This window comes from Camelus ferus, chromosome 2 (assembly GCF_009834535.1).
Source record: "Camelus ferus isolate YT-003-E chromosome 2, BCGSAC_Cfer_1.0, whole genome shotgun sequence".
Lineage (NCBI taxonomy): Eukaryota > Metazoa > Chordata > Mammalia > Artiodactyla > Camelidae > Camelus > Camelus ferus.
Genome location: NC_045697.1, coordinates 41042518 through 41067691, shown reverse-complemented (window position 1 = coordinate 41067691; position 25174 = coordinate 41042518). Strand labels below are relative to the sequence as shown.

The 25174-nt window shown below is 40.6% G+C and overlaps 1 protein-coding gene across 4 annotated transcripts; it reads right to left on the bottom strand.

Annotated features, from left to right (window-relative positions):
• Positions 1 to 1808: 1808 nt before the first annotated feature.
• Positions 1809 to 14153, bottom strand: C2H4orf36 (chromosome 2 C4orf36 homolog). 4 transcript variants are annotated; one of them, XM_032498723.1, is made up of 5 exons: positions 13320 to 14153; positions 11901 to 12037; positions 9010 to 9164; positions 8438 to 8778; positions 1809 to 1993 (listed from the first exon to the last, which is right to left on the bottom strand). In XM_032498723.1, the coding sequence occupies exons 2-4, from the start codon at positions 11963 to 11965 to the stop codon at positions 8645 to 8647; spliced, it is 354 nt and encodes a 117-aa protein (XP_032354614.1). In that variant the 5' UTR covers positions 11966 to 12037; positions 13320 to 14153; the 3' UTR covers positions 1809 to 1993; positions 8438 to 8644. The 4 variants fall into 4 exon arrangements, with proteins under 4 accessions (XP_032354614.1, XP_032354622.1, XP_032354606.1 ...); XM_032498731.1 differs by lacking the exon at positions 13320 to 14153 and adding an exon at positions 12913 to 13025; XM_032498715.1 differs by lacking the exon at positions 13320 to 14153 and adding an exon at positions 12426 to 12703 and having other exon boundaries at positions 11901 to 12046.
• Between the last annotated feature and the right edge of the window lie 11021 nt (positions 14154 to 25174).

The window sequence follows — 25174 nt, the reverse complement described above, 5'->3', positions numbered from 1 at the left end:
GAACACAAGCTGATTTCAGAGCCCAAGATCTTAAACACCAAATCACTACTTTTTCAAATGTTTGAACCATAAACTAAAATAAGAAAAGCATTTCACTTAGCAACTTAGTACACAAATGTATGTATCTGTACACATTTTTTGTTCTGTTTTGCTTTAGTGGAGGTACTGAGGATTGAACCCAGGACCTCATGCATGTGAAGCACACACACTACCACTGGGCTACACCCTCACTCACATACATGTTTATATGTGTATGTTTTATGAAACAATCCCTACCCTTACCACAGTCAGTGAACTCCAATTTTCTATTCTATACTATTTCATTTTTTAAATGTTGGTCATACCTAGTAAATTGATTTCACAACCCTCCAATGTATTGTGATTCACATATGAAAACAGTGTACTACACTCAATTCTAGCAGGAGAAAGGGAATTTGTTGGAAGGCTACTGGAGAGGTCACAGTGTGCACTGCATGAATAAGAAGAGAGTAAGATTCAGAAAACAGGCTCAAGGACTTCAGGAAACAGAATCACAGCTAAAATTTTGACATGGGACGGGGTCTGTTAAGATGCACTAGTAACTTGATGTTACTCCTACCTCTGCCACCAGACACTGGATGCCGTGACACTGTCACTGAAATGAACGCCAAGCCAGCTTGGCTTCTGCGTCTCTCTCAGTCCAGATTCAACGTCCCAGGAAGAAGTATCCAGCGGGCATATCTTGGCTTGTGCCAAGGCTTTAGGGATCAGGCAGAGCAAGAATCTGGCTTTCCAACTCACAAAACCACAGAAATGAGGTTAGATTCTGGGCAGCCCAAAAATGAACAAACAAACAAACAAAAAGGCAAATGTCCAATATACTCATAAACCACTGGAAGAAGCATAAACTGTGCTAGCCACTTTGGAGAGCAATTTGGCGTTTTGTAAATGAAAATATGTATCCTGTGACACAGAAATTCCACTTCTAGCCATACAGTCTAGATTGAAATTCCCATACAATGTGCATAAAGAGACATGCTTAAGTATGTTCACTGAAGCACTGTCTATAATAAAAATAATGAAGATGATGTGAGGACTGTTGAAATGACAACAAAGGATTTAGAGTATTACATAAACTTGGTTGTTGAAGCAGTTTGAGAGAACTGACTCCAATTTTGAAAGAAGTTCCACTGTGGGTAAAATGCTACCAAACATCACTGCATGCTACAGAGAATTGTTTGTGAAGGGAAGTGCCAAGTGCAGCAAACTTCCTTGTTGTCTTATCTTAAGAAACTGCCAAATGGGGTGGGAAGGGATAAATTGGGAGTTCAAGATTTGCAGCTACTAACTACTATATATAAAATAGAGTTAAAAAAAAAAAAAGTTTCTTCTGTATAACACAGGGAACCATACTCAGTATCTCGCAGTAACCTATAATGAAAAGGAATTTATGTATGTATATGTATGACTGAAACATTATGCTGTGCACTAGAAATTGAAACAACATTGTAAACTGACTGTACTTCAATTAAAAAAAAAAAGAAATTGATACAGTGACCCCAACCTTCAGCAACCACCACCCTGATCAATCAGCAGCCATCAACATTAAGGCACAACCCCACTAGCAAAAAGACTGATTTGCTGAAGGCTCATAGTTAGCATTTTTAAGCAATAAAGTGTTTTTAATTAAGGTATGAACATTTTTTAGACACAATGCTATTGCACACTTAACAGACTATAGTATAGTGTAAACAGAACTTCTATATGCACTGAGAAACCAAAGCATTCGTGACTCATTTTATTGTGATACTCGCTTTATTGCAGTGGTCTGGAACCAAACCCACAATATCTCTGAGGTATGTCCACACTCGTAGCTTAATCTCTGAGTGAGAGAGCTCGCGCTCTCTGTAATTCAGCACGTGCTCTGTGGCACAGCATATGGTCCATTTCTTTCAAAGCTGTGTCACCTTGGGGGAGTTACAAGTCCTTCATCTAGCCCCAGATTCCTCCAGAACTAAAACAAGGATCAGATAATGGGTCAATTAGAGATGGTCATATTAAGTCAAGTAAGCCAGAAAGAGAAAGAAAAATACCATATGATATCGTTTATATGTGGTATCTAAAAAAATGACACAAATGAACTTATTTACAAAACAGAAACAGACTCACAGACACAGAAAACAAACTTAAGATGACCAGAGGGGAAAGGGGGAGTTGAGGGATAAATTGGGATTTCAGGATTAGCAGACACTAACTACTCTATATGTAATAGGTCAGCAAGAAGGTCCTACTGTATAGCACAGGGAACTATATTCAACATCTTGTAATACGCTATAATGAAAAAGAGTATGAAAAGGAATATACATATATAACTGAATCACTGTGTTGTACAGCAGAAATTAACACAACATTGTAAACCAACTCTACTTCAATTACAAAAAAAGAAAGAAAATGGGTCAGGTTAAACATACACCTACTATACAACTCAGTCATTCCTCTCCTTGAAGTACACACCCAAGAGAAATGAAAGCATGTGCCCACACAATGCTCACAGCAGCTTTATCTGTAAGCACGCAGAACTGGAAACAACTCAACATGTTTATCAGCAAGTTCTCAGATAAACAAAGTGCAGTATATCCATACACTCAGCAATAAACAGGAACACATACACAACAACACGGATGAATCTCAAAATAATTGTGCTGAGGAAAAGAAGCCTGACCCAAAAAAAAAGAACATATTGTATGATTCCATTTATATAAAATTCTCAAAAACACAAATCAATCTATAGTGCCAGGAAGCAGCTAAATCAGTGGTTGCCTGGGGGAGGGAGAGGAGCAGCGAGAAGGGATGGATTACAAGAGGCACAGAAAAACTCTTGAGGGGGTGGATATATTCATTATCTTGATCGTGATGACAACCCTACAGGCGTCAAAACTCATCAGACTGTACTTTAAATATGTGCAGTTTATGGTATAGCCAATCACACCCCAATAAAACTGAAAAATATGTATCTAAGCATATATAGGGAAGAGACAGCAAAAATCAAATCCCCCGATCACCCTACAAAAGTGGCACCTTTTCAATCAATTATACCTCAATAAAAAGAAATTTTTTGTTTAAAGCATTAGAAACATTGATTTTAAAAAGCAGTACCCTTTCAACAATTTTTAAGGTAATACACTCATTCAATCAACAAATACTGACAGAGTGGCATCTATGGGTAGGTACTATTATAAATAGACAGTAGAGACACCACAGAAAATAACATAGGCAAATAAGTAAGGAAATAAATCACTGTGGATAATGATATGAGTGCTATAAAGGAATTAATAGCAGAATGCTATTACGGACAGCAAGTAAAAGGAAAGACCTATTTATCGAGGGTGGTCACAGGTCTCCCTCAGGAGATGTCATTTGAACTAAATCCTAAACAATTAGGAAACATCACTGAAAATCTGAGGGAAGAGAATCTGGGGAAAAGTAAACAGCAAGGTCAAAGGTTCCAAGGCAGAAACGAGTCTGATCTGTGAGAGAACAAGAAGCAGGTTAGCACGCTTGCACCCAGCGGGGCTGGATGATGAGTGGGAGAAATGAGGTCAAGGAAGGAGTCAAGTGTCAGATAACGCAGGGCCTCGCAGGCCATGGGAAAGGGTGTTACTCAGGGGACGGACATGATCTTTTTGGCAATGACGTGGTTGCCATTTTTTAAAAATTGCTCTGGCAGCTGGGAATAGACTACAGTAGGAAGGCCAGAATGAAAGCAGTGAAGTCAGTTAAGCAGCTTTCTCCATATTCCAAGTAAGAGATGATGGAGGTCTGGACAAGGATGAAAGAGGCTGAGAAAAGCAGTGCATCTGGGATTCACTCTGAAGGCAGCGCCAGCAAGAGCTGCTGACGGACTGGACTGGGAGGGAAGAGGAGATGAGGACACAGAGGAAGGACAGACGACTCGTAGGTTTCTGGACTACAAAAATGGAATGGAAATGGTGCCATTTCCTGGAATAGAAAAGAGATAACTGTTCTTAAGACCATGAGGAAAAGAGGCCAGAGAAACTGAGTGAAAGCAAGGCCCTAAGGTACCTAGAGACAGTAAGCAAAAGAAGACTTTTTTTTCTCCTCCATACTTGCTGCCCTGTCAACTAGGGCATAAGCTCTGCCTCGCCAAGGCCCTGGCCCAGGCCTGTCCCCAGACTTAGTTCCCTGATGTCAGAGGACTGTTGTGAGGACTACAGGACATGAATAGAGCACCTAGAAGAGTTTTTGCATCTAAGTTCTTAGCAAATGGTTTTTTTCTCTCTCCTCTTCCTTTCCATCTTCCTCCTCTGACCCATGATAAAATGTTTCCATTGAGGAAAATCTGTCAGCTGAAAAAAAGAAAGATTCTCTCCAAAAATTTCTATTATTTACTATTAAATTTCTATGCCAGAATATTTTTCATTAAAAATAAAATGCAGTATGCAATTCACTTAGGATTTAGGTATCTAATCCATTTCTGCCCTAAATATCTGCCTCTTCTACACTGCCAACCAAAGTTTCAGGATGTTCACTATCTCTCCTCTTTCATTCTGTCTGCTCCCCCTGGATGAGCTCAAAGACACCTGTGGTTTCATCTTTCATCTCTACACAGTCTCCTTCCTGAGCAGCCCCCCCATAAAGCCCACTACTACTGGTGATCGTCACTCAAGTGTCTCCCAAGAACTTCAAACACCAACATATCTAAAACTAAATGTATCTCCTACACACCTAAGACAATTTTTCCTTCCCTAAGCTCACAATCTGGAAGTCATCCTAAATTCCCACATTTCTTAACTCAGACACATCCAATTGACGACATTATCCTATGGTTTCTACTTCTTCCATGACTCCTGAGTCAGACCTGTATTACATTCCACCATTATTTCCTTAAGTTATGCACTTTGTCACACCTGGATTACTGTGAGAGCTTTTAACATAAAAGAAATAAAAATAAACAAAAATAATGTTGAGGAGATGCATACAATACAGGGAGAAGAAATCTATTTTGTGTTCTCAGAAAGATAAGCTAAGCAATTATGAATAAAACAGGTTCCTTTTTTTTTTTTTTAAAGGAGAGGAGTACGTCTTCAGAGGGAAAAAACATGATAGCAGAAATGAAAAGCTTGTAATGATTAGCAGATAAAACCGAGAGTTTCTCTCAGAACTGGAGCAAAAGACAAAGGGATGGAAGACAGGAGGAAGAAAGATAAAAAATTAGAAAGCTGGTACAGAAGTTACAGTATACGAATGACAATACTCTAGAAAGTATATAGAAAATGCAAAGCTGGAAATAGCCATGGAATAATTTAAAGTAATTTCCCAGAACTGAAGGACATGAACTTCCAAACTGCAAAAGCCTGCAGAGTACCAAGCACAGTGGGTGACGGTGGAGGAGCTAATGTTTAGTGTTCGCGCTCACTCTACGCCAGGCACTGCTGTAAGTGCTGTACATATTAACTCACTCACTTGTCACAACTATCACTATCCACTTTCTACAGACGTAGAAGCTAAAGCACAGGGAAGTTAAATCATCTGTCTGAGATGACACAGCTAATAAGTGATAAAACTGGCATTCAGTCCCCGATGGCCCATGCTTTACACCCAGTGCTCTAAATCACTATGCTATATTAGATGTAAATAGTCTTCCGCCTTGATTCCTATCAGAATTCTGGGATCTAGCTACTCCGTGTCCCCGGCACAGTCTGGCATGATGAAAAGAAAAATCCCAACCCCCAGCTTCTCCCTCAGGAAGGGAAGAGAAGAGTAAAGTGTACATCCAATGTTCTTTTCAGGGGCTCCTCAAAAACCTGGTTTCTGTCTTACCTGACTCAGGACACTGATTTGGATACAGGTTGGGGGCCACAGAGAACACACAAAAGCACGGCAGCTCGTTACAGCACAGAGACACTGCACCATCACAGGCAGACCGCAGTGGGAACAAGAGACTGCAGACCCCAGTGAAGGGTGGGCAAACCTCCTTAACTGAGCAGGCCAGAGGGGAGTGGGATAATATATTCAGTGTCAAAGTAAAAAAAACTGCCAACTGGGAATACGACATCTGGCAAAAGTGACCTTCAAAAATTAAGGAGAAATTAAGACTTTCCCAGATAAACAAAACTGAGGGAGCTCATCACCACTAGACCTGCCCTGTAAGAAATGCTAATTGTTACAGCTTAAAATAAATTTGTGTAACTTTAAGACGGTTTATGTAAAATTGTGTATTTGTTCATTCTTATTTTTGCCTTGAACTGTTTGAGCCCATGTTCAATCACATCATGGCCACCCCTCCATAAAAACTAACCCAACACAAAAAGTAGGGACACAACCATGAAGTACTTTCCATTATAAACCTCTGACCATAGGAAACTTTCAATCAATAATCAATAAATGTACACTGAGGGGCTCCATGAGTTCAGCGTGGAGAAAAGGCACTGGAGCGCTAACATAAGCGGGAAATTATTCCTAGTCCTGTGTCATGTGAGGAGAGAGACATACGCACAACATATTACATTTATTTTGTGATGTCATTTTACTTCAATATGTGCAGGTTAAAGCCAGTTCATAAATATCTGCCTGAAAACATAAGAATCCTAGAATTTAGAAGAACCCTAAAGCTGCAAGCAGGCATTTTTCTACCAAGAGAAAGACAGGAAACTAAAATTTTTTCAAATATCACCTTTTCCCAAGGAATATTAAAATGTTGAATTCTGGAAACCTTTTTTGCAAACAGATACATATTTCATTCATTTGCACAACAGCTCTGAAGAAGGATGGAAGCATATAATTCACACCTTCAATTAATGTCACTAACTAGAGGTGAACGGCTCTGAGGGGATGAGTAAGATGCTTAAGGTTCCCTGGTGACTCCCAAGAGCAGACATAAACCATTATGTATGTTTCTGAGTTAAAAAGTGACTTTGTGCACACAAATGTTCCAAGCTCCTTTCAAGAGAAGGGCATAAGTGACAAGCTAATTATCAGAGATTATTGTTCATAAACAGAAATGATCAGGACGTGCCATAGGTACTGTGGCCAGATTTTGAACTAAAAAATCAGGTCATATGGTCTGGCAGGGACATATACACTGACAAGAATAAAACCAAACTTTTGAGGAGGTGAAGCCAAGATGGCAGAGTAGAGAGACTCACAGCTCACCCTCTCCCACAAATATACCAAGAATTACATCTACAAACCCACTGAATCGCACAGAACACCTACTGAACTCTGGCAGAGTGGCTCTCGTTTCAAAACAGGGGAGGATTCTTATAAATCCGATAAACAAGTTTATACTGTATAGCACAGGGAACCATATTCAATACCTTGTAATCTATGATGAAGAAGAATATGAGAATGAATGAATATATGTTCCAAGGTGACTGAAGCATTGTGCTGTACACCAGAAACTGACACAACATTGTAAACTGACCGTGCTTCAATAAAAATATATTTTAAAAAAACAAATTTTTGAAAACTCAAGACTTCTGGTCTCACAAAGGTCTACAAAGTCAGCCTGATATCATCCTCTTCAGTACTGAGATCGCAGCCACACAAAGGGATGCTCACAGTGACAGCTAAAACTACAGTGATTCCCATTGTGTGCCAGGTGGTTTCCACTTAATCCTCGTGACAAGTCAAGGAAGTAAATACCAGTATTCTCTCTATCTCACATGCAAGAAAAATGAAACTCACTCCAGGTCACACCACTCTAAGCAGCCAAGCTGGGATCTGAAGAAGGCAGCAGCCAGGTCAAAAGTATGGACTCTTAAATACTGTGCCATTATGACTTTCATAATGAGGCGAAAATACCAGAAGATCGTAAAATGCCTGCTGAATCATCGAACAAACACTAAACTGTGCTTAAATGTAACTTTCATATCCAAGTGTGCTTTCCTGGATTCAAATTCTAGGAAAATTGGTTGATGCAAATCCAATTCTTTCCAGTTAATCAATTCTCCATTCTCCAACCCCTCTGTACAAGGAACAGGTCTCACAAATGCAGTCTTTGTATTTTCATATCATTTTCACATACGTATATGTGTTCCACATGCTCCAAGAGGCATCTCAGGGAGACAATATGAAATTAGGCAAATGGAAAAAGACAATTTTTTTTGGAGAACAAAAACAAAGTAAGTTCTAGTTGCCACTTTAAAGTACCACAAGAGAATAGTAAAGGATGTTTCACTGAAAACTAGAAACTGGAGAGTTACTAAATGAAACCTACAATGTTTCATTAAAAATTTTCACAGTTTAAAATTTTAAAAGCAATTTCTTTCTCTCTTTTCTGGTACCCCCTTGGGGGCCTCAAAGATGCACACTCAAGATATTCTTTAAAATAATGTCTCTGACAAGGAGTTTCCTCTTTCCCTAGTACAATTTTACAAAAACCAAAATCAAGAACACAAATGACTACTCAATGCCGGCTACATTTTCATCTACTTACAGTGCTGTCGCTTGTGATACAAAGGTACAAGCACATGGCAGGACCCCAGAAGATCTGTCAGAGCTGTCTGCTAACCCGCGGGAGCTGGCCCATCCACCAGCGGGTATTCGGACGTCTGCACCAAACTTCACACAGTGAAAGGTCGGGGCCCTTCATCCTCTTTGGGTGTAGGAAGCAGAGAGTACAGATTCAATTACAAGATGACTGTCACTTAGGTGGAAGAGGTCTTCTCAAACCAATCTGCTTTTCCCTCAGGGAAAACCTAATTTCCTCAGCCGCGTTTTCCTGACGTTTCAGGTTATCCAGGCGCTTCATTTCATACTCCCTTTCAAGTTTGATGGCTGAAAAATAAAATATATGAAGCAATCCAACTGACATTTTTTACCAAGCATAATTCAGTCAAAAATGAATATTTACCACACAGCAAAACTCACATTCTTGAATCTGAAACAAGGAGACAGGGCTACATAGAAAGGGAGTACGGGTGTGAATGAGCAGATTTGAACATTTCTCTAATCAAAATAATGCACACAAAATTTGCAATTTATTAAAGTAGTTTTAACAGAACTTACATTCTGCTGAAGGGACCAGACCATCCTTAGTGGTTTTACATTTTTTGAGGCGTATGGAACCACCAAATGCAATTTCTTTCAAGAAAGGCAACTTGATGTTGGCTAGGTTTGTGTGCCAGGTCTTCGTAAGCAGTGCAAGTTCCCAGGGTTCCTGTCTGAAGCAAAAGTTCATTAATTCAGTCAATAAATATTTATTGACATCTACTGCAGGATATAGAGATGACATCTTAATTTTCAGTTCCATTTTCCATTACACATTTTGGTTTATTTACAGGAGAGTATTCAGGATTTCCCAGAGTTGCAAATCAAGTCAGGAGAAGGAGCTTTATATTAACTAATGTAGAGATATACTAAAAAAATGAACATAAGTTAAAATGACAGGAACATTTGCTCAAAAAACAGCCTCCTTGGGAGTCAATCCAATCTTTCCATGTCTTTAAATAGGATGTAGTTAAGAACTATAAGCTCCAAGTCCTTTTTGGCTGATCAAAAATATGGTCACATTACAGAAGGAACAAAGGGAATAATCATGCACTGAGCAGGATGCTTGGCACACACTAAGTCTTTGAGTGTGTGATCTGATTTTAATCTTTACAACCACCATGGAGGTAGACAAAGAAACAGAGACTCAGAAGTTAACTGAGAACCAGAGCTGGTATGAACCCAAGGTATATTTAGAAGCACTAGTACCAAGAGAAGCCTTGGAAAACCAGAGAAGGGAATGAAATCCTAAGCTACAATATTTTAAAATAATCAATGAAATCTTAATGGATTTGTTTATGTATCCTAATTTGGAAATTTAACTTATCAGCTACATTTCTCATCTGCAGGCATGAGGAAAGGTGGACGACCTGCTTTGGTACAAGTAGGGGAAGTGAGGGTATTGCACACATGCTGTCTGCTTTCCTCCTCCAGCTTCCTTGTTACGTTATCATCCAATCTTAATGACTGACTTGAAGTCTACAATTATACATGCACTTGAACAAACACACAAAGATGTGTTTATAAGAATGCTCAATGTAACATTGTTTGTCCTCCTAAAACCCACAAAATAGCTTTAATGTCTATCAAGAAGAGCCTGGTTATTAAACAAACTGTATTACACATAATCAAAGAATGAGGTTCATCCTTATATACTGACTTGGAAAGATAAGCAATAAAACAGCTAATGCTTACCTAACACCTACTATCTGCTAGATGCTGCTTTAATCAGTTTACACGTATAAATACTTTTAATTGCCACAGTAACCCCGTGAAGTAGGCAGGTGCTGTTATTATACTCATTTTACAGATTAGGAAACAAGAACAGAGAACTTGCTCAAGATCATAAGGCTGTTGATCGTGGCTTTGGAATTTGAACCCAGAAAGTCAGACTTTAGAATCTGTGCTCTTAACCACTAGGCTGTGCAGGATATGTAGGGGGGAGAGGGAGCAAAGTTCAATATAATCCCACAAGTAAATACATGTGTACATACACATGTGTGTACGTGTCAGTGTGTTGTATCTTGTATAACAGACAGAAATTCTAGAAAAATATAAAACATCTTACCTGAGTGGGACTGAGGGGGGATGGGAATAGGGATATGAGAGATAACATTTTTATTTTCCTTCCAAATGCTTCTATACTGTTTGAATGTTTTTAGTGTATTTGTTTACTAATCTTTTAAAAACACTCAACCAAGAAAAGTCCAAGGTGAGGAGCTGCTTTAGCAAACGAACTCCAAAGAGTGCTACTACTGTTCTCCTCTTAATTTAGCTGCTCTTGTAAATAGTATGATATCAAATACCTTCCTGTGAGAATGATAAAGACGACACTGGTTTTGAAGATATTATTTATGATACAAATTTCTGTATAACCAAAACCACAGAATCAGAGCTTTAAATCATTCTTCAGACACAGGAATATCTTTGTTATAAAAATTCCGTTTATAATGATGACTATAGTGGTACCTGCCTACAGCTGAAGGTCTAATCACATACTGAATTGATAAATCTTAATAGAATATGATGGTGAGCTTTCTCTGGTTTTCCAACTCCGTGAGGTGTATCCATATACTTCTTAGAACGCTGTCAAAAAGTAAAATTTAATTGACTCACATCAATGAATATGTCATTGACTGTGGCAGAGACGTTAAAAAAAAAATCCAAAAATTAAAAACAAGGTAGCACGACAATACTACAGAGTGATACTACTATATGGCAGCAAACCATGTTCATTACGGGCCTGCTATACCTCAGGCAACGTGCAAGTACTCTACATACATCACTTCATTTGTAGTCCACACCGCATAGGCAGGTATTGATAGGCCTCCGTCACAGACACGGAGGCCAAGGCACGGAGAAGTTAAGTAATTTACTCAAGGCCACAGAGGGAGCCCGGGTAAGGCCAGGATTTGAGCCCAGGTCTTCTTAACTGCAAAGCCCATGTTGTCCATACATTGCCTGCCCAAGCTTACAGAATGCAAAACTGTCTATATCTGCTAATTAAGTGTCCTGTTAAGATGTACCTGGCACCAACGCATTTTAGGTAGATTTACACTATCTAAAGAGGTATTTTAAGGTGGTTGTCTACAGCAGAAAATGTTGCTTTGGAGTAAGAAGACTCAGACTTCTAAACCAGTCACTTCCTTACTACATGACTGTGGGACTTTGATCAAATCACTTCTCCAAACCTCAGTTTCCTCATTTTAAAGTGTTGTTTTGTTGTAAAGACCAACTAAGAAAATTTATATATCCTTACAAAAGCATCTTCTTTAAAAAAAAAAAATCAATACCCCAACCCCTGAAAATGCCACACATAGCCTAGTGTAAACATGCCCAGTACTTTTATTTTAACAAGAACACTCTCCACGACGGTCAGTGTTTACTTTTACTGTGAAAAAAATACTTACACTTCGTAACAACTGCTCCGTAAAATGGTTTTCACTGTATTCCTTCTTGGCAAACCATAAGCCATGGTGAATTGTTACAGTCCAATTTCCTAACACAGGTGCCTGATGTAATGACTCAGATCTTCCGTTCACTTTGCCTGAAATGATTGCAACACATCTAATTACTATTAAAATAAAATATGCACTTGACTATGTTTATATTCAAATAATAAAAAGATTCCCCCCAAAACTTCTAAATGTCAGAACGTCCCTAATCAATGTTCATTGAACAGAACTCCTAATGTAGAACTGTGTTCTCGTTTACTTTCCACGAACTCATTTTATCATTTCTTCCCAAGTAAGAAGAAAATGCCAGGTTAATACATTGGCATTCCGTCCTGATACTCTGTCACTGCCTAAGCCAGCCAAACTGGCTCAACACCTTACCACCAAAACGTGTCTGACTGGAGCAATCTTAAGCGACAAATAGCTCTCAGGGCCCAGGAACTTCCCGTCCCCCGCCCGAGCCTTTTAAAGGATACAAACCTTCCCAGGTTTTCCCTTTTTCAAAAATCTGAACTTGAAAATTGGCCCACTTTAAGTACCACTACCACTTCCCCTCATGAGCACGCTTCTTCGGAGTCTCCTCCCCGCGGGATGCGCAAATTCCAGTAAAAACCGGCTCGGGGGAGTCGGCGGCCGCCGCAGGGCCGGAGGTGGGGAGAGGAAGGGAGAGGGGAGGGGAGGAGGGGGGAAGGGAGACGGAAGGAGGGGGGAAGGGAGAGGGGAGGGGGGAGGGAGAGGGGAGGAGGGGGGAAAGGAGAGGGGAAGGGAGGGGGAGGGGGGAAGGGAGAAAGAAAGGAGGGGGAGGGGAGAGGAGGAGCGGGAGGAAAAGAAGGAGAGAGGGGAGGGCCGTCCCGCGCGCCGTCCCGCCTCGCTCCTCCTCCCACCCGCACCCCACACGCCGGGGAGGGGGGTGCGCCTTGGGCCTCGCGAGACAGGACCCCCGCAGAAAGGGCCGGCGCCTGATTACCGGCACTAGGGGGTCTGGCGGGTTGGGGTAGTTGGGGGGCGGCGGTGCCGCGCGGATCCAGGGCAGAGCGCGCGCCCATCTAGGCGCACATGGCCGCGCACACGCCTCTTTTCTGCTCGCGCCCGGAGCCGCGGGCGGCCCCGCGTCAAGCCCGGGCCTCAATAAAGGGCTTTGTGGTGCGGGTCCCACCCGCGAGAGAGCCTGGGCGCCGGGCCCGGGATAAGGCCCCCGCGGGGTCCCCTCGGTGCCGGGGGCGGGGTGCTCCGTGTCCCACGGCCGAGGACCGGGTCACGCTTGACGGAGCAAAGCCCACAGCGAAAGAGAGGGCTGTAAGCGAGGCCTTTGCATGAAAACCACACTTCCAGATGTGAGGGGGCTGTGAGAAGAGGTCTGAGGGCACCACTTACAGAAATGTGCCCAATCCCGACGTGTTGACCGGGAGCGAGTCTCACGGGTGCCTCTGGAGGAGCGGAAGCGTTGTTAGAGGTCACACGTCCTGGTGCGTCAAGGCGTTTTAAACGCTAAATCTCGAAACTCGTGGCCCGCGTTAAGAGCAAAATAGGATCAGAAAACAAGGCCTGACGGACTCCTTTCTGAAGTCATTACACCGGGGGGATTCAGAATGTGTTGCTATTTTGATATGTCAGATGATCACGACTTAACGTCAGGTGAAAATAGTTTGCCTCCATTTTGCATGAGGGTTTTGGAGTAAGGACTGGTTTGGAATTCTAGGTCTGCCACTTGCTAACTTTAAGATCTTGCCTACGTAAGTTCTCTAGGCCTACATTTCTTCACCTATAAAGCAAGTAAACTACTCTATTATCTTACAGGGTGGTTGTGTGGGTCAAAGATGGGGTCTGTAAATATTCTCTGCCACAGGATAAGTGCCCAATTATCTAATTTTGAACCTAGGAAAACTTTACGGGATGGGCAAGGGAGTACTTACTATTTGAATTGTAGAGAGGAGGATTCCGCTAAGAGAGGCTAAAGGACTGCCCAAGGTCAGATAGTGGTGAGTTACAGGGCCAACTTTTGAAGGTAAACGCAATACCCTTTCCACCCTGACAAGCTACTTCTGATACTAGCTCCTGCCTAATTAGAACAGGCTGGCAGGGTTGACCCACCTGTAGAGGGTACTTTTGTGCCTCCAAGAAACTGGAAGATGAGGACTCCCCTGAGAAGCCAGGAGTGAAAGGGGCTGTTAGTATTTTAACACAAAGAATGGTGACGCTATCTTTGGATTGTGAAATCAACATAGTAGGATTTGACCTGAATTTTTTAAATTAATTAGCATAGCCTGGGGGAGGGGAATGAGAGTACAACATGCAAATAAGTATTTTTAAGAATTGTTTTGTGGAACTTTCATTTCTCATACACATGCCTGTGTGTATGCGCTGTTTCAATATAACTGTAGTTCTTACAGTGGATCTAAAAAGTTTGAAAGCCACTTTTAGGATCATTTCGTTTTAGAAATGAAAAAACTGAGACCAAGTTATTAACTGAAGTCACACTCAGATGGGGCAGAGATAGGCCACCTTAGAGTTGAAGTAGCCATGGTGTCGTGACCTGTTCTCTTTTTATAGATGAAGAAATCAAGATGCAGAGAAAGAATGCAGTGGGTTCAGGATCACACTGAGAGAGACCAGATAGTCTAATTTGTCTACATGGGAACTTCATTTCTGTATACTTATATTATTCCTGACACTTGTGTTTAGTTATTTCCTATGTGACTCACTTCAAACAAAAATGGTGGCAGTTAGAGTATGACTTTTGAAACTTGGTCATCAAAGGTATTGTGGCTTAACCTTCTTGTCGTCTCTCTTGGATCACTAACCCTGGAAGAGGTCAGCTGCCATGTGGGGAGGACACAAACCAACTTATGGAGAAATTCACATGGTAAGACACTGCATGATTCACGGCCCTCAGAAAATATAAGATTATAAATGTTCATCATTTAAATAGACGTACCCTATGATATAGCAATCCCACTCCTGGGCATATATCTGGAGAAGACTCTAATTCAAGAAGATATATGCACCCCAATGTTCACAGCAGCACTATTTGTAATAGTCAAGATATGGAAACAACCTAAATGTCCATTGACAAATGACTGGAAAAAGAAGATGTGGTATGTATAACCTTCATTTTTCAAGGGTCAGCAGTATATGATAACCATCATTCCCCCATGTGTATTTGTAAACAAAAATAACACTAAATTCTACAGAATGTGGAAGGGTATCCAATATGGGTCTTGTTCCCCCTGCCCATAATCACTACTTCAGTATTTTCTTATGAAATATGAAATTATTTCTAAACATCTCTCCTCTCTCCTCCCCTCCCTCTCCCTTCATTCCCTTTCTCCCTTCTCTCCTTTTTTCTCTATCTCTATCTCGATCTCTAATCTCTCTCCCCCTGTTTTTCTGGTGCCCTACACACATCTTCCTATTGAATAAGGAAAGATCTTCACTGATCTCAACTATTTCAGAAAGTTGCCACCTTTCATTTAAATTGGTTAAGAGAGCATTGCTGCCACCTAGTGGTAAAACTAAAGTACAAGGAGGACTGCCAAGGAGGTGTAATAATCATAATACAAAAACAATACTTGTGTGATAACATTAACTATGCATTGGGCACTGTTTAAGGTACTTCATATACATTGTCTCATGTAATTATCACATCAGTAGATGCTATTACTTAATTTAGTGATGTGATTTTTGCGTTATTAGAGAAGGAAAAAACAGGCACCTCAAGCAGATCACAGGATTTGACCCAACACTATCTGATATTTTGCTTTCTCTACCACACTATACATTCCTCCAAGATTGTAATTAGTAATTAGGGCAAGGTTTTAGAGTATATACTTGTAAATATTATTACAACTCCCCTTTTCAAACATTCTATTAATTTCTCATATGTATTCTCTTTTAATTTAAAAGAGCAATGTTTTATTTCTTTTAATATATAAATTACAGATGCAGCATACACTTTTTCATGGCTACCCCCAAAACTTCTCTAGGAATGACACCAGCTCTAAGACAATGATAAAGCAATTCATCTGCAAAAGTGTTTAAATCATCAAAGATACATATATAAAATAGATAAACAAGTTTACACTGTATAGCACAGGAAACTATACTCAATATCTTGTAATAACCTATACTGAAAAAGAATATGAAAACAAATGTATGTATATATATGTATGACTGAACTATTATGCTGTACACCAGACATTGACACAATATTGTAAATTGACTATACTTCAATAAAAAAAATTCTTAGAAAACAGTAATTGCCCATTTAACATCCTAATTAATTAATGAAGATTTAATGTACTTTTTAAAAAATCACCAAAGAACTTAACAGCACTGAAAGCCCTAAATATTCTCAACCCCTTTGTACAAGCAACTTCTTAATTCTCTTACCTCTCTAACCACTCCTTCCCTGGTTTCCATCCTCTTCTTCCTCCCCTTAATTTTGTGCATGCCCATCTTCCCCTATTTATTCTACACCAGTGCTCTCAGCAGCTCTCCTCTTGCTGATGTAACTCACTTCTCTTTGCATGGGCCCCAAATCTGATTCTCTAGCCAGCCTTGCCTTCTTTCCTGAATTCATATCCTGCATTTGCATGGTTTGTGGGAACTTCCTACCTGAATATCCTGTTCAGTGAAAATTTCAACATATCCAAAATATAATTCATCACCTACTCCCTAAACCATCTCTTCTATTTCCAGGGTTGCCCCATGACTCTCCCATGAGCCACACTTAGAGCACTGAATCATTTTAAAGCATATTATTGGGCGCCTACTCCATGCCAGCCATCATTCTTGGCCATCTGACATGACATCTGACCCTCACAGCTTAGGAGGAAAGAAGACAATGGTTTCCCTAGTACAGTTAAGGGGAAAAGAGTTTATAGGATTACAGAATGACTTACATACAATTATACAACTAGTAAGTTGCAGAGCCAAATTTAACCCAGGTCAGTTTCACTCCTGACCTACCTCCTTTGAGTTCTCTGGATCTTCTGGGTGGACTATATGTCCCTTTGTCCGTGAGATTTCCATTGCATCCTAGCAACAACATTCACTACACATCCATTTTATTTGAGGTCAATTGGGTAGGTTTCTGTACCTTAAACACATTATTTTCTGACCAGAACAGAAATTAATAGCCACAGCTAGTGTCCAGTCTTCGCTGCTCCCCTTAGAGGCAGAAGTTACAGTTTCTCAGGTACCCATTCTGTTCTGCGGGAGGCAAAGCAGATGAGAATCCATTATCCTGATCCAAGACTATGGCATGTGATTTACAGCCTAGGATTCTCCCCAGTACAAAACCTGGATCCCTGGTGGGGATCCCTGGCTGGTCTCAGGACAGCACCACTATCCTGCATCTGCCATGCAGTTGTTTACATCAGGAGGGCTCAGCCCCTGACAGCGACACTTGAATTCCTCCATTGCACAAGCATAAAGCATTTGTTGTAAGAATAGGAAGAAAGGTCTTTACCCAGCTTAGTATATGAGGCCTCTGGCAGTGTAACAGTGTCGTCCTATAGTGTTCTAATGAAAGGATTTATCTGCTTCAGCCCGATTGACATTTCAATTTCATGCTTATTTATAGTGTTACTTTAAGAGTAGGTAGGAAAGTAGGAGCAATCAGAAAACAATAGATCTCTAGTTATTCATTTGTTAAAATGAGTCACATTTTACTGACTCTTCAAATACATTATAAATCACATCAGTTGAACTCTTTTCCTGAGGAGAAAGACCATGTGAAGAGGTGATGTGCTCTGATAGGAAGAGTCTAACTAGGAAGCCAAAACACCTGGGCTGGAGACTCCGTAAATATGAACGATTTCTAAGCCTTTGTATCATTTATGAAACCTAATATATAGATCTCAGAAATGTTTTTATGCTTGGTTCCATGAATTTGTCTAAATCCTATATATAAATATTACAGCACTAAGTCTTTAATAAGTTAGTAAATGATAATAATTTTACCTATTTTGTGTTTTGGTATATTTATGTAAAGAATTCTTTATAGTTAATGTACAAAAGGATACCATTTTTTTTAATCCTAAAATCTTTTCTTTTGGAGATATATATCCCAGGTTTACCATATCCATATGATATGTTCTTTTTTTTTTCTTTTTTACAACTTAAAGCTTTTATATTACCCACTTACATGAAACATTCATTAACTTTGCAGGACCTTTGATCATATCCAAAGTGTCCATTGAGACATTTGGTCCATACCAGAAGGTCCTTGATAATTGGCTTTGATATTCGGTCCTGTTCAAAACATCTTTTATATGTTCTTAATTTTATTCATTTCAGAGATCCATATTCCATCCTGAGCTTTAATTCAATAAATTTAAGCCAATTAACACATATCTATTGAGCACTTTTCTGTATGCAAGTTTCTGTGATCAGCCCCTGCAGTCTAAACTTCCCCCTTTTCCCCCCTCCCCCCATGTGTAAGAAAAGCTCTTTTCCTTCGAAGAGTTAAGTCAATTATGAAAAGTATACATTCTCAGCTTGGAGAAATGTGGAAAAAGAAGTTATTGCCTCTCTTTTTGTCAGTTGTAAAAGTTGTCTTAAAACAATTAAGTTTCTTTTTTTAAGCCAAAATCTAAAATTAGAATTCATATAAGCCCCCATAGGCAATAAATATCAATCTACCAAAATTCAGGATCTTTAAAAAAGGAATTATTTCGAAGTGTAGGATCTGTTATACATGCTCAAACACTGACTTCCTAATGTTAAACCTGTCTGTGAATTTAACTCCTTAATTGTTTTGTCTGCCTAAACCCCTAAGACAAATTCTTTTTCTTCAATTTTATCAAAGGGTAATTGACAAATATAATTGTATGTATTTAAAGTGTACAAAGTGATGATTTTGGTATGCATATACATTATAAAATGATTGCCAGGATCAAGGTAATAAACACATCCATCACTCCACATAGTTAACACAGTTAACTTTGTGTGTGTGTGTTTTCTTTTTCTTCTTTCCCTTTTCTTTTTTTGGCTGCCCAAGATCTGCTCTACTTCCTTTACTGAACAATGTACCTGTGTGAGTTTTGAGAGGAAATAGGATTTACTGTGCTTGACAGAAAGACCAGACTCCTCTTTCTCTGGCTCCACTGGCCAGAACACAGGCTCTCCCCTGTTCTTGGCTCCCTCCTGGGTTTTGGCGTCAAAAGCAAGTAATTGAAAGCAGCAAGGAGAGTATTATTCTGCCAGTGGTGCCTGAGATAACACAGGGGGTTAACACCAGGAGTGGAGGCACCCTGCAGGTAGCAGTGCGGTGGAAGTCCAATGCATGGGTCCTGGTGCCAGACTGCGTGGGTCTGAATCCCTGCCGTGCCTCTGATTAGCTGGGTATCGGTCAACTTTACTAGGTTAACTAGCATCAGACCTATGAATCTTGGACATTACAGTTCTCAACACAGCAGCCAGAGTGATCTGCTTAAAATCAATCCTGAATTATCAGCCAGAGTCACCAATTCTTAACTGTCTCTCAGGTTCCATTTCTACTTTCACGGTACCAACAATAAATCAACGGACACCCCCTGCAGCTCATTAGTAGGCCCTGCAAACTAATATGCTTTTAAATTTTAAGGTTGATCCCATATATACTATATACTCGAGAAAGAAATAGAGGTAAAGCAATGCTAAAACGAACTCCTCTCTACCCTACAGTTAAGCAAAGTCTCTCTCAAATGTATCTAAGCAGCTCTAGCCTCCCTGGCTTCCTTGCTGTTTCCCAAGCCCGCAGGGTGTATTCAAGTCTCGGGTTGAATTGTGTCCCCTGAAGATGTGGTGAGGTCCTAACTCCCAGTACGTATGAATGTGACCTTGTTTGGACCTTATTTAGAGTCTTTGCAGATGTAATGAAGTTAAGATGAGATTGTACTGGAGGGATACACTGGAGTTTGGGATTAACAGATACACACTACTATGTATAAAATAGATCAACAAGGACCTACTGTAGAGCACAGGGAACTATATTCAATATCTTGTAATAACCTGTAATGGAAAAGAATCTGAAAAATAATATATACATCTATATTATATATATGTAATATATATATATATACACACAATATATATAACTGAATTACTTTGCTGTACACCTGAAACTAACACAACATTGTAAATCGATGACACTTCAATAAAAATTTTCTTTAAAAAAGATGAGGTCTTATTGGATTAGCATGGGTCCTAAATACAATCACTGTGTCCTTACAAAAAAGACAGGGACCTAAAGGAAGATCTCCACATGACAAGAGAGGCAAAGAACAGAGTGATGTGTCTGTAAGCCCAGGAAGGCCAAGGTTTTCCAGCAAGGATCAGAAGTTAAAGAAGCAAGGAACAGGTTCTCCCTCAGAGCCTCCAAAGAGAACTTAAGCTTGCCAACGCCTTGATTTCAGACTTCTGGCCCTTCAAGGCATGAAGGAATAAAATGCGTGTTGTTTTAAGCCACCCTGCTTGTGGTACTTTGTTAGAACAGCCCTACGAAACAAAATACACCACCTGAGGCTTTTAAACAGACTTTCTCCAGACAGGATGGCACTCCCCTCCATCAAGCCTTTGCTCCAGGAGACTTTCCCTAACACTCTAGTGTTCCCTACCCTCGCCCCTGCATTGCCAATCCCCTTACCTTGCTCTGCTTTTTTTTTTTTTTTTTTAAGAAAAATACTTTATTAATAGTTGTCAATTCTTACAAAGTCCAGGCATGTTGCATAGCCTCTGCTCAGCCCAGTCATCTATTATGGGCTGTAAAACATCCGTCTCTAAAATAGCCGCTTGAATTTTGTAAAGTATTAAAGAGTGCTTTCACGAAAGCTAAGTTTTAGCTGACAAAGAATAAATTTATATTAAACAAATGGAAGCAATGGAAAATATAGGAAATTGCCCTCTCGGATTAAGAATTTAGTTTCACCAAAATGTAAATAAAGTGGTTCCAGCTCAGGGTCTTTTCTGTAACTCTCCAGATGAGGGAGAACTTTTAACCTCACAGCTTTCTTTCTCTGCCTCATTCTTACTTCCCTTCCTTCCCTCTTCTTAACATCTGTTATGTTTTCTTCCCCATTGACATTCTATTTCTCCTTCTTCTGTTGTTCCCTCTTCTCTTTTTCCCCTTTATTCCTTTCTCCTTCTTTGCATTTATTTTTTTCCCTCCATACTTTTAATTCTCCCTTTATCTCCCTTCTGATGTTGAAATCATTACCTGCTGAGAGAGCCAAGCAAATTCCAGCTCTGCGTTTTGTTTTGTTTTCTGGGGTTTTTTTTTTTGTTTTTTTGTTTGGTTTTTTTTTTTTTGTTTTTTGCATTTCTTACCTTCTAACATACCACACAGTTTATACATTTTATTTATTATTATTTAGTGTCAGAATATAAACTCCTTCGGGGGGGGGATTTCTATTTCTTTCACTACTGTATCCCTAGACCCTTGAACACTCCATAGGGATGAATATTTAGGTAGTAAAAACATAAAGAATGGCAACAAAGTGAGTATCATGCAAGACAGCGGTTACGCTTGGAGGGAGAAGGGAGGTAACTGTGAAGTACGTGCAGGGCACTTCTGACTTGCAGGCAGTGTTCTATTTCTTAACTTGGTTAGCCGTTAAAGGGATGATTCTTCCTTGTAACTTGTTAAATTGTACATTTGTGTTTTATGCATCTTTCTGCAAAAACTATTTTTCTACAATAAAAAGCTTTAAGAATTTCTTTCATGGTTTTCCTACAGGGAAAGATGTTACTTTAAAATACTGTTTATAAAACTGTTGTAACTTTACGATTATATTAAACTGTACAATATATTCATAATGCCCAAAAAAGCCACAAAGCCATTTTATTTTAAAATGATCTTAGTGGCAGTAATGGGCAAAGCAGCAACATGCCACACGTGGCTACTGTCATGGACTGAACTGTGTCCCCCAAATTCATATATTGAAGCCCTAACTCCCCCAAATGTGACGGTATTAGGAGAAAGGGACTTCAAAGAGATCATTAAGTGAAATGAGATCAAGGGTGGGGCCCTGATCCAATAGGACTGGTGTCCTCATAAAAGGAAGAGACGCCAGAAGTGCATGCACACAGAGGAAAGGGCATGTGAGGACACAGTAAGAAAGCAGCCGTCTGCAAGCCGAGGAGAGAGGCCTCACCGAAAAGCAAGCTTGGCAGCACCTTGATCTTGAACTTCCAGCCTCCAGAACTATGAGAAAATAACTTTCTGTTGTTAAGCCACCTAGTGTGTGGCATTCCGTGATGGCAGTCCCAGGAGATTAACACAGCTACCAACTCATGTTCCCATTCCTTTGTACCTTTTTTCCCTTGTCCCTCTCCCCTCAAAAAACTCACTGCAGTGTGATAAAGAAGTTAAATGATATGTGGATGTGGTTGTTTAAAAAAACATAACCACAAATCCTTTGACACACCCCCCTTCAAGAAGAAGAGCTTAATTTCCCTCCACTTGAGTATGGGCTGGACTTGGTGACTGTCTTCTAGCAAACGGAACAGAGTAGAAGTGACTGTGTGTGACTCAGAGACTCCACCATCAGAGGCCCTGGGCTCCCTGCATGTTCCTTCTCTCAGACCACTTGCCTTGGGGGAAGCCAGCTGCCATGTTGAGCAGTCCTATGGAGTGAGAAACTGAGGCCTCAAGTCAACAGCCACATGAGTGAGCCATCTCAGAAGTGAGTCCTCCAGCCCCAGCCAAGCCTTCAGATGACCACAGCCCTTGCCAGCATCTTGCCTGCAACCTCAGGAGAGACGCTGGGCCAGAATATCCGACTCAGCTGCTCTCAAGCTCCAGACCCACAGCGATCCTGAAAGAACATGTTTATTGCTAAGCTGCTAAATTTGGAGTGATTTGTTACTCCAATAGGTAACTAACACAAGGGGCTAGATGTCTCTTACATGAGGAAGAAATAAAGAGACACAGAAGGAAAGGTCTGGAAATGAGGAGTTAGGAGAAAGAAGTAGAAAGGGTGCAGTGAGGAGAATTTCGAAGGCTTTCACTTTTTTGGAAAGACAGGGTGAGATTAAGGCAACTGATACAAGAAGTGGGACTTTGGGGACAGAGAGATGTTCAAAGGTATATTTAGGAAACTTTGCTGGGCTATGTGTTACAAATCTCTCCCCAGTGTTCCTGAAAAACTAAGTAAAAATTCATTTTTTAAATAATAATAAATAATAGTAATCTAACACTGCCAAGTGATTCGATGTGTCCCAAGCTTATGGACCACTTATCTAAGTCAACCCTAGTCATTTTATCCTTTTTTACTCAACTTCCCAGTTTTTCTTATAACTGAGGTGGCCACAGACAAAGCACTGTGCCAGGGAGACACAGAGGAAGTCTCCTGGGAGCTTCGAGAAATATTTTGTTTCCCGCTGAGGAAAGAAACACATTTAAGAATTTGCCAGCACTGCCCCTGACTTTCCTTCCACTCTTATGTGTCTTGAAAGGTTGTGTGAGGCCAGCGTCTTATGCCAATGAGAAGACAAGCCTAAAGATGGAAAGGTATGGTGCAGGGGGTGTCTGAGCCTCAGGACAGAAAGTGCCTGGAACCTGGGAGCCGTGACTGAGTGACTGCATCAAACCTGAATTGCTTTGTTCCAACCTTCTGGTTAGGACAGTATTAACATTCCTTACTGCGTAAGCCATGTACACTATGATTAGTATGGTTTTCTGTTATTTGTGGTAAAATCATTCCTAACTGATATGTAAGATGAATATTTGCTTCAAGGTGGTGCCCTCAAACAGGGCAAGATAATATGTGTGCACATGAGACAAACTGAGTTCAAAATCTCCTCCCATGGCAGCGAGGAGCCCTCAAGAAGGTACCTCACTGCCTTGGTTTTCCACCTGAAAGGGAGCATTACCTTCATCGCAGGACTCTCATGGCTGTTAGTTAAGAAATAAAAACCTAGTATTCAAAATCTTTCAAAACAAGAGAATCCTCACTAACTGTGAAGTCTATCAACTACCAATTTAGGGCCTACAGATAATCTGCTACTGTAATCACAAGATCTTGGACAGATATAAAGTGCATTTAGTTCTTAACTCTTCAGTGAAGAAAAATTCAAACGGATACAAAAGCAAAGAGATTCATGTACTGAATCTCCATATCCAGTGATAGTCAGGAGCTATCAACACATTTCCAATCTTGTTTAATCTGTTGCTTTCCCCATATAAAGTGGGTAATTTTTTTGAAGTCGTTGATAAGTTATTTTAATTTCACACACACACACACACACAAATGTGTATATATCTCCAGCTAACTTTTTTAAAGTTTTCCTATATTTATTCTGAATGTAAGTCCTCAGACTGAGGTTTTAATAATTGCAGTTGAAAAAGCATGGCTTTGGAGCGGTCTCTAAACTGGGTGAAAATTCCACTTCCACCACTTGGTAGCCGTGTGATCAGAAGCAAGTGACTAAACTTTCTTGGAGCCTCAGGTTTTCACCTGCAAAGAGCAGCAGCTCAGCAGTCAGGACGCGTTCTCCAGGGTCTGAGAGATAAACAGCAAAGCGATGGTGAGTAATGGCTCTAATTACTAAACCAGCCAAGCACTGCCCTAAGCACTTTTCCTGCAGTAGCTTTAGTCCAGGCATTTGGCGCATTCCCAGTGCTTAGCTCCGTTCAGTCCTAGAAGCAGATTTTATAGTTAGTAAAGTTGACGGAGTGGCAGCTCTGGTTATGAGAAGCTAGTGAGAAAAAGTAGTGCCTTATGGAGCAGAGTGTCCTCCACAAAGCGGGGAGCGGGGCGGGGTGGCTCAGGAAAGCCTCCTCAAATTTGCAGATGGGTCCGGGAGCCGGGAGGGGGAGGGGTGGAGTGAAGAGGCAGGAATGCGCTTGAAAGGAAGTGTGAGTCAGGAGGACAGAAAAGTACCTCTTCAGTGCTCTCCTGACTTCCCCACACCTACTAGGCTTCTGAGGTTCCCATTACTATTTGATGGGGCTGCAGATAATATTTAGTCTGCAAATCAGGACTAGCTGGGATGGGCCCATCAGCAGTCCTGACCACCCCAGAGGCTGTGAGGGCTGCCTGGCCTTGGGAACCCAGCCACTTCCCAGGAAATGCTCAGATCGGCAGTAAACTGGCGACGGATTCTAAGAGTTAGGAAAGGATGAATCCAAAATCAATGTTTGTTGGAGAGAAAGACCTTCCCTTTTTACCTTTTTCTCTCTCCAAAGGGCTTTGTGTCTAAACTGCACTTTCAATGTAGAGTAGGAGACCCGGTGATACTCCTCA

Coding starts and splice junctions, on each gene's coding strand:
- C2H4orf36 (XM_032498723.1), bottom strand. CDS start 11,965: ATGGCTTATGGTTTGCCAAGAAGGAATACAGTGAAAACCATTTTACGG. Junction 9,165..11,900: donor CGGAGCAGTTGTTACGAAGT/GTAAGTATTTTT, acceptor CTTTTGCTTCAG/ACAGGAACCCTGGGAACTTG. Junction 8,779..9,009: donor TCTGGTCCCTTCAGCAGAAT/GTAAGTTCTGTT, acceptor TTTATTTTTCAG/CCATCAAACTTGAAAGGGAG.